This window comes from Phycodurus eques, chromosome 1, assembly GCF_024500275.1.
Source record: "Phycodurus eques isolate BA_2022a chromosome 1, UOR_Pequ_1.1, whole genome shotgun sequence".
NCBI classification, from domain to species: Eukaryota; Metazoa; Chordata; class Actinopteri; order Syngnathiformes; family Syngnathidae; genus Phycodurus; species Phycodurus eques.
The window spans coordinates 39,713,877-39,723,587 of NC_084525.1; the positions used below are offsets into that span (position 1 = coordinate 39,713,877).

A 9,711-nucleotide genomic window follows, 5' to 3' on the forward strand; every position below is an offset into this window, starting at 1 on the left:
AACAGCTTCTTCCCTCTTACAATCAACTTCTTAAACAGCTAACCTACAATTCCATTGCAACATGCTGCCATTTTTTTTTGTCTTGAGTTTGTTGTGACATTTCTGTCGGGCCAATTATATATTACATGTGCACTCACTGTAGTAGTCTCGCCACGATGCACTATTTGCATGTCTGTTGTTGACCAATTCTGGCCACTCATCCCAAAGTAGCATCTGCACCACTTGCACACTGACTGAGGAGTATCTGCAACATTTGCACAATCAACATTGTCCCAGATTATCGCACTACTCGTCACTTTAAACTGCATACATTCCTTGAAGTCTCGGCGCCTTTTGCACAATGGTAATTTCACCTGACTATTCCTATATTAGTCATTCAAACTGCTCTAAGTGCTAGAGGGCTCTGGATCTTTTTGCACAATTGTCAACAAAAAAAAATAATAATTGTACCAGCATTACCAGACAACTAGCAACCCTTTATTGCTCAGTGACTTTTTTTGTCAATGTATTTTTGTCTCAAAAGTGTTCTCTGTCAATTAGCTGTCTGTTGTCGTACTAGAGCAGCTCCAACTACAGGAGACAAATTCCTTGTGTGTGTTTTGGACATACTTGGCAAATAAAGATGATTCTGATTCTGAATACAATCAGAAGTTCGCGACACTTTGCCCCATCCAATATGGCGGTGACGTTACTGTACTGTTCAGAGCCCAGGGCGAGCATGTATGCAATGATCTATTCTCTACTGTGAGTCTATGAACTGCACCATTTCCGGGGTGTGATGGCGGAAGTTACGAAGAGCTTTGAACTAATTGCCAAAGACTTCGCAACAGCGCCATCCTGCCCCACGTACTTTAATTTTTGTCAAGAAAAACCGAGGGAGGGAGTGTCTTTGGAGAAGAGTCGGTCGATAAATATGTTGGATTTCGAATTGATACCTCCTCTCTCACACGGAGCCATGAACAAATGAATTCGCGGGGTATTAAATTTAGATTCCAAAACGGAGAACGAGTGCTGTGCTTCGAACCCGACCCAAGCAAGGCTAAAGTCTTGTATGACGCAAAGGTAACAGACACCTTGTGCACCTATTGTGTTGTATTATTCCTAACCTAATTTTAATCAGATTAAATAGCGCGTTTTCTTACATGGCGACAGTCGGTCTGTGCTAAACCCAGCGGGAAGTCGTTTTCTAACGGAAGCTAGCATGCTAGATTCTTGATGTTTTTTTTTTTTTTTTTTTTTTTAACTGATCTCCCCCCCCCCCCGAAGTATTTATCAGATATGAATACCATAAGATCATATTTTCCTTCACCACCAATTTTCTACTGAAACATTTGTTTTACTCTGACCACGTCTCAACCGCTTTAAAAACTGAAACTACTGCGCTTTTAATGTACAAATGGCTTGCAAAAGTATACCCAAGCCTCAAACGTAAATGTATTTAATTGTGGTTTCCTCATGCCACAGACCAGCACAGTGGCGCACAGTTGTGAAGTGGAAAATTATACGGTTTCCATTTTCTTTTACGAATAAAATATCTGACAAATGTGGCGTGCAAAGGTATTCAGCCCCTTTACTTTGATACCCCGAAATAAAATCCAGTGTAACCAACTGCCTTTAGAAGTCACAATGAGTAAATAGTCCACGTGTGTGTGTAATCTAATGACAGTATGAATCGAGTTTTGTGAAGCCCGTAAGTAGCAACGTGACAACAAAACAAAACATCGAATTAGCACTACAAACGCGTCTAAAATCCTACATAACGAACAAATGCACACACAATTGTTTTTTTTTATTGCTGAAGTGCATGACCTATTATACTGCCCACGCTGTGGTTGCCAATAATGTTCAATTTGCGCTGGTTAGGTCGAGTTTTTAGGCTTGAAACGTCACAGTCATTTTTGCGTGTCGACGTCTCGGAATCCCGTAATAGCGATTGGTAGAATTATTTATTTTTTTATGAAAAGTGTTTTTTTTTTTTTTTTAACTTGTCAGCCAATCGGAGGAGTTTTCCAAGCAGAAGACGAAATGAAATAATGAACTTTTCCTACTTAACTTTATCTTGAAGGTGGCTTTTGACTAGATTTTATCACACAAAAAACGTTCCTCCAAAAGGTTTTATTATTATTTTTTTTTTATTTATATATATTTTTTTACTGACACTCAAAACTCAATTTCTCCAGAATCCATTATCCAATTGTCAAAATTGTTTCTGCATTTATACTCGGGTAGAAGTGGCTGTTCCAACCAGACATTTTGACAGACTGTCATTTTTGGCAAAATTCAATCACGTTGCTTCTTAGAGGTTTGTTAGTGAACAAACGACCCCATGAAGCCAAAGGAGCACACCGTACAGGTCAGGGATAAAGTTGTGGAGAATTTCAGGGCGGGATTAGGGTACAAAAAAATATCCCAAGCTTTGAACATCTCACGGAGCACTGTTCAATCAATCATCCGAAAATGGAAAGAGCACGGCACAACTGCAACGCTACCAAGAAATGGTCGTCCACCTAAACTGAATGGCCGGCCAAAGAGAGCATTGATCAGAGAAGCATCTAAAAGGTCCATGGTAACTCTGGAGAAGCTGCACAAATCCACAGCTCAGGTGGGTGAATCTGTCCACAGGACAACTACTAGTCATGCACTCCAAAAAATTAGGCCCTTATGAAAGAGTAGTAAGACGAATGCTATTGTTGAAAAATTGTCATAAGGAGTGACAGTCCCATTTACAGCTTTCCAACAGCCACACAGCTTACATGTGGAATAATGTGCCCTGGTCAGATGAGACCAAAAGTGAAGTTTTGGTCTAAATGCCAGATGCAATGTGTGGCGGAAAACAAACACTGCACAACACCCTGACTGCACCACCCACACTATGAAACATGGGGCTGGCAGAGTCATCATTTTCTTCCACAGGAACAGGGAAGTTGATCCAAGTTGGAGGCTGGAGCCAAATGCAATACGGAACGGTCTTGGACGAAAACCTGTTGGAGTCCTCAACTTTAGCCTGGGGCAGAGGGTCAACTTCCAGCCGGACAATCACCCTAAACATACAACCAGGGCTAAATTAAATGGTTTAGGTCAAAGCCTATTCATATGACTTAGAATGCTCAAGTGAAAGTCCAGAAATTATTACCATGAGGATGTGCAAAGCTGGTAGAGACATACCCCAAAAGACTTGCGATGTCATTGTGAATCTTTCCACTTCCCAATTATGTGTCACTTTTTGTGGGGAATAGCACATGAACTCCTGACAAAATTTAAAACAGTTCAAGGGATAGGAATACTTTTGCAAGCCACTGTATATGCAGAGAGCTTAAAATGCTCAAAAGCCCATGCTTAATGTCGAGTGAAGTCACGTATTCTCTAAACACAGTTTGGCTAAATTCATTCCATCTTTACATTACAGGTCCTTGATATATTGATAGGCAAGGGTGAACATGGAAGGCGAATCCCGAAGTACTTGATTCACTTTAATGGTTGGAGCAGAAGGTAACCATATCACAGAACACTGTAGCCTTAGTTGCAACACAACTAATTATGTTTCCACAAAAATGTGTGTGTTTGTGTTTAGCTGGGATCGCTGGGCTGCAGAGGATCATGTCCTAAAGGATACAAAGGAAAGCCGCAAATTGCAACGTAAACTGGCGCGTGAAGCTCTTGGTCGCATGTAAGTTTGGGCACTTCCATCTTCACTTGAGGACATCTACCAAAGTTGATCTACTTAACTAGATTAGTAGTTGAGATCATGCTTAAAGTCTTGTTTCCGGGTGGTAGGAAGAAAAAGGGACGGGCCAAGAGGCGACATCCTTCTGGCACTAAACCCTCCCTGAAGACTCTCCCTAAGGAGGACGACAGTGATGACACGTGTGAGAAGTCTCGCCTTGCTCCCATGTGCTTGCACTCGGTCTCTCCCTGCAATCATAGCAAGCCCCTCTTGTAATTGTGTCTACAGGCTTGATTTCATCTTCTGGCAGCAGTGAGGGAGACGGTTCTGAAGCAGAATCTTCGAATAGCGGGGACACTACATTCTCTGAAGACATCAATAAAATGGTGAATAACCATCCCAGATTGAGAGAGCTTGGAGGTTAAAATATGGTCGCACCCATTCTAGAGCTTCATTGCTTTAGGTTGCACTGACTTACAAACATTTCTGCATATGATTGTTGCCAAGAGAACATTGTTTTAGTCACTTTTAGAAAAATGTAAAAAATTTTGTTGCAGAAAGTTGAGCCCGATATGAGTGTCAAGAGGGAAGGTGAGGAGAGGATAGTACATGTTGACATTGCTATCCCTGATATCCTCAAGAAGAAATTGGAGGATGACTGCTTTTACATCAATAAGAGGAAGAAGGTATTTGAAAATAAGCTGCAAGTCACTTGTTGTTTCTATTTTGGGAAAAATGTTAGGGTCCCACTTTGTAATATTAAATGCCAATTTATATGTTGCATTTTGATTTGAAAATGAATTTAAAGTGATCACCTCATAACATATCAAACTTCTTAGTTCACTTTTTACATGGAAAAGTCTAGCACACGGATGTTTTTCTTTTATTGCAGTGTTTATGACATCTTGTAATGAGAAAAACATTTAGCATGTTTAATATTTACTGGACAAGAATTACATTTTTGGTTTGGATATCAAGGACCCTATAACATGTTGGTGTTGCAGAAGTGTTGGGTCACAATGTTAAATCCATTGAAACCACTTTTTCCTTTTTAGTTGGTGATGGTTCCTTGTCAGACGAATGTTGTGCAGATCTTGGAGTCCTATGTAAAGCACTTTACTATCAACAAGGCTTTCATGGCCAACGAGCGGTACAGGCGGCAGCAACAGCAGAGTACGACACACAGCAGCAGCCCGCAGCCAATCCCTCCAGAGAAGAAGTAAGCATGCTCAGAGGGGGGACTAGGACTTTATGTAGTACCTGTCGCACTGGAAATATTTAAGTTCAAGTTTGGGTTGCTTATTTCCCATTTGACTTTACGGCCCTTAAAATGCAATGATGAGTATTAACGCATTTTATTTTTTTTAATTAAAGTGAGGAGTTGTGTAAGGAAATGGTTGATGGCCTGAGGATCACGTTTGACTTCACTTTACCCATGATCCTCCTCTATCCGTGTGAGCAAGCTCAGTTCAAAAAGGTCAGCTCTTCCCGGCTTTTGTTGGCCGTCAACGAAGGATCCCCGTGCCCCAGCAAGTAAGTGGAACTGGCTCAGAATCTGACGGAGGAGCTATGGGGTCGCTGTCATGTCATTTTGTCTGTCCTTCAAGCACCCAGCGAGAGCGCAGTCCCAGCCCGGCGGGTCACAACCCTCCCACGCCTCAGTCAACAGACAGCCAGCCAGCCCTGAGTGACGTTTCCACCACTACGCCCACCGCTCCCACTCCAAAGCGCCGTCGCCACCCTGACATGGACTGTATCTCGTACCAGTCCCAGTCGCTCAGGCGTTCCACCAGGAATACGCCCGGAGAACGTCTGACGGAAGGGAGTAGTGGCGGTAGATACGTTTTAGTGGCTGTCTAGTAATCTGAGATCACTTCTATTCCTCTGCATTTTTCTTCAAATGATTGCTTTTGGTTGTGAATGACCCAGGTGGAGGCAGTTCCACAGCATCGCCACAACTCAAACGCCGCTTGATCGACAGCTCATCGCAGTCAAAATTCATCCTCAACCTTGACAGAAGTAAGTGAACAGCCTCTCGCAATATTTTACTCAAGACAAAAATAAACTGAGACATTACTCCTTTTGTTCATAAACTATAAACCTTCTACACATTTTGGAAAACAAAGTGATTGCATGAGTGTATTTTAAAATACTTGATTTGTTTTTGTACTAACATGTTTGGCCCAATAGGTGGCGCAAGACCACTTTTTGTTGCCACATTGGTGCTGCTACTCCTGGATAAACTCAGTTCTACTTTGAGGGGGGGGGGGGGGGCTTGCCACTTGACTTATGTGTTGTTCACATCACTTGCTCCATTGTAGATGAGCTCCACAAATATCTGTTATCCTCTTTATACAGAAACTCCAGTACATAGTGGTTCATCATCCCCGTTGCCGTTGACCCCAAGCAAAGAACGAAGCGGACCTTTTCACGGCCTTGAGAGCCGGCGAAATAATGAGCTTAATGAGGTGACAAACCAATGTGTAATCTTGGTGTTGTGTAAAATAAGGAACAGTATATTTGGATTTAATAGTATACCCATTATTTGACTATTGAACCCACAACTATTTGGTGTCATTTCACATAAGACATTTCCCACCATCCTGTCCACCAGGTCCTGAGTTGGAAGCTGACCCCTGATAACTATCCCTTGAATGACCAGCCTCCACCACCCTCCTACCTATATGGAGTGCAGCACCTTCTGCGACTTTTTGGTTGGTTATTATTTTCCGTATTCATCCAGTCACTTGATTTATTTTATTGCAGCCTCTTAACTGACATTTTTGTCGCAGTGCTCGCATAACCTCTGCATCATGTTTCCCTTATTTATCCAGTTAAGCTCCCCGAGATCCTTGGAAAGATGCAGATCCCTGAAAGGAATCTAAGGGCCTTGGTCAAACATCTTGAGCTCTTTCTCAGGTAACTGGTAAATGCAATTAAACCGAATTACTATACTGCTATTACGTAACCCGATGCAAGTGATTCATAAGCCAAATGGCACGATTTCACTCAATATGATTGCAAGGTGTTAGATCCCCCACTTGGGCCAGTCACAATAGCAAGTTTTTTAGGGTGATATATTTTCCTAAAAACTATCACAATAAACGATAGTGTCATTGTCTTTGTTTTTTTTTATGCCACTGATGAAATGATATTAGAGCCATAATGAAGTACATCCTTTTTAAGAACAATTGACTTTATTTGTATTTTATTTAATGAACATTTGTATTGAAATGTAGAATAATAAAATATCTTGGATAAATAAAAAATACAAATAAAACATATTCGGGCTCTGTTCAGAAAAAATTGCACTTAATCAATAAACTTTTGGCACTGAGGTATAGAGAGTGATTAACCTACGAAAGGGGGCAAAAATGTCTTGTTAATTAGACACAACACAGAGAAGTGTTTTTAAAAAGCCTGCAAAATATGAATGAATAATAAAAAACTGTGTAAAATAAGGCTCTGAAATCATGAAAAACAAGGCCTGCCCTCGAGCTACAGGACTGTGAGCTCACCTGTCAATGAAGTATGTTCGCTGTAGTCAACTACTGGCTGAATTTTGTGTGCCACTGCAGTTATGGTTAATAAAACTGTTAAACCTTCCCATGTGTGTGTGTTATGTGGGGGACGAACACACAAAACAACTCCGACCGAGGTGCCGATGTTTTAAACGACGTTCCCACAGTCGAGCAAGCTTTATCTTAGCTTGCGTGCTAGCGAACATAATAAACAGTTAACTTTCCTTTTGTGTGGATGTACATGCGGCACATGGCGCAAGGCTGTGGGTTATTGCACAGAGCCAATGCCCGGCCGCCAGCGGTCCATGAGTCCACTAGCGACGAATACGTACAACCCTAGCCGCTAGTAGCCGCTACAATGAGAATTTATCGAGTCCAAAAAAAAACTCATCTCCATTTTATTTCTGGAACGTCGATATAGTCATTATTGTGACAGGATATCAGACTGCAGTCATTGGGTCAGATGTGCCTGAGAGCTTTTACAATACACTGAAAAGTTACTGCACATTGTAAAAAATCTAGGAAAAAAGCTTCAATAACCTGGAATTTTTACATTTGAGTGTAGGAGAGGCGGCATAGACGACTGGTTAGAGCGTCTGCCTCACAGTTGGGAGGACCGGGGTTCAATCCCCGGCCCCGCCTGTGTGTAGTTTGCATGTTCTCCCCGTGCCTGTGTGGGTTTTCTCCGGGCACTCCGGTTTTCTCCCACATCCCAAAAACATGCATGAATTGGAGACTCTAAATTGCCCGTAGGTGTGACTGTGAGTGCGAATGGTTGTTTGTTTGTTTGTATGTGCCCTGCGATTGGCTAGCAACAAGTTCAGGGTGTACCCCGCCTCCTGCCCGATGATAGCTGGGATAGGCTCCAGCACGCCCGCGACCCTAGTGAGGAGAAGCGGCTCAGAAAATGGATGGAGTGTAGGAGACGCTTGGTTGTAACCAGTTTGAACTTGGAAAATTCTCACAAGGTCCCAATCAGAACATGCATAAATGCATAAAAATCAGCAGAATTAACAAGTCAAGGAAAAAAATAACAAAAGTCAAGGAGGTGTATAAGAAAATGAGAGCATGAGTGGATTGTAGGGAGGGACAGAGCATGTGTTAGCGGGAGGGAGATGAGTGGGTGTTACACAAGCGCAGGGAGTCTAATCTTTAAATCCTCCCAAGCGATCTTCAGTTGAGCCGCTCCCAAACCGAAGGGATTTGGTTCTCTCAGTCTCTAATCAAACCCACACAGTACTGCCTGCTGCCACCATGATGTGCTGTGGAGTAGAATCTGATGCAAACCACGAGTTGAGCACAAGAAGTATCTATCTGTCCTACAGAGTCAAAGCTGCCTCCGGTCCCCAACTCGGCAACAAATGACATCTTTGAACAGTTGGTGGAGATAGTAATGCACAACATCAAAGTATCACACCAGCATGCACCTCCTCATTTTCAGGATAGAGGGTTCAAATGTAGCATTCTCATGATGAGATTGTGTCTGTCAAATGAATCCATTCCTTAATGCTTTTTAGAGGAATGAGTGGGTCCTCCTGATTAGATCCATAGAATAGTTTACATTTTTTGCAGAGACCTTGAAAATGACTGATGCAGTGCTTATAATGTTTGGCTAAATGTTATTCACATTAATAGAAGCTTGTACAATGAATTAATTCAGCATTTTTCAATTCAGGCAAAAGAAATACCAGTAGAACTTTTTTTCCCCCCCCCCTTTGTGGCCAATGGTAAGTGGGGAAGATTAAAATTTTGTCATCAAAACAAAAGTCTTGCATTAAGGATACTCCTCTAACATGGCTATGATTTTCACAGGAAAGGGAGACCTTAAATCTTTCTGTAGTTCCCCAAAACGAGAGTGAGGGCTTGCTCGCATATGCTCTCCTTGCCATTTGGTTGCCTTGTTTGTCAGTTGTCATCAAAACTTTCTGCAGTATAATTTGTTTGCATTGAGATTAGGAGGACCGGTGGAGCTAAGATGAGATGGCAAGATTTAGAGGATTTGGCCGAGTAGCGGATACTAAGAAGATTCCGGATTAGTTTTCCCTGCTACTGATTAGATGGGAGGGAGAGGGGTTGGGGAAGGGTGGGTTCATGCTTACTGCTGCTCGGTCATGTTCTGTTCGTATGGCCGTAAAGGAGGATTTGTATCCCCCAAGTGTACCTCAATAGGAGGGCATTGGGCCTAACATTACTGAGGAATGAGGCAAAATGAAATAGGACTTTGCATGCATCTGCTGTATGTCATCTGACAACGGTACATATTGAACATCCTCAAATGCCTCACCGTTTCTTCTATGCCTTCATGTAGGTTTCTGGCCGAGTTCCAGGAGGATTTCTTTCCTGAGTCTGCTTATGTGTCAGCAACCGAGGCTCACAATAACATGAAGCAACCAAGGCCTGTTTACTGAAAGGGGCGGATGCTCTTTTTTCCCCTCTTTTTCTTGACTTCACACTAACATAACTTATCAGCATGACTTTGGATTTGTACTAAGAGAAATAAAACATATGGAGTTACCCCCTCTAAAA

The 9,711-nt window shown here is 42.2% G+C and overlaps 1 protein-coding gene across 2 annotated transcripts; it reads left to right on the forward strand.

Moving 5' to 3' along the window:
• The first annotated feature begins 811 nt into the window (after positions 1–811).
• On the forward strand, positions 812–9,711 carry LOC133410323 (male-specific lethal 3 homolog). 2 transcript variants are annotated; one of them, XM_061691346.1, is made up of 14 exons: positions 812–1,062; positions 3,407–3,489; positions 3,572–3,667; positions 3,775–3,866; positions 3,953–4,050; positions 4,222–4,350; positions 4,720–4,883; positions 5,039–5,197; positions 5,272–5,498; positions 5,594–5,683; positions 6,023–6,132; positions 6,279–6,378; positions 6,499–6,583; positions 9,494–9,711. In XM_061691346.1, the coding sequence occupies exons 1-14, from the start codon at positions 964–966 to the stop codon at positions 9,591–9,593; spliced, it is 1,632 nt and encodes a 543-aa protein (XP_061547330.1). In that variant the 5' UTR covers positions 812–963; the 3' UTR covers positions 9,594–9,711. The 2 variants fall into 2 exon arrangements, with proteins under 2 accessions (XP_061547330.1, XP_061547320.1); XM_061691336.1 differs by having other exon boundaries at positions 969–2,602.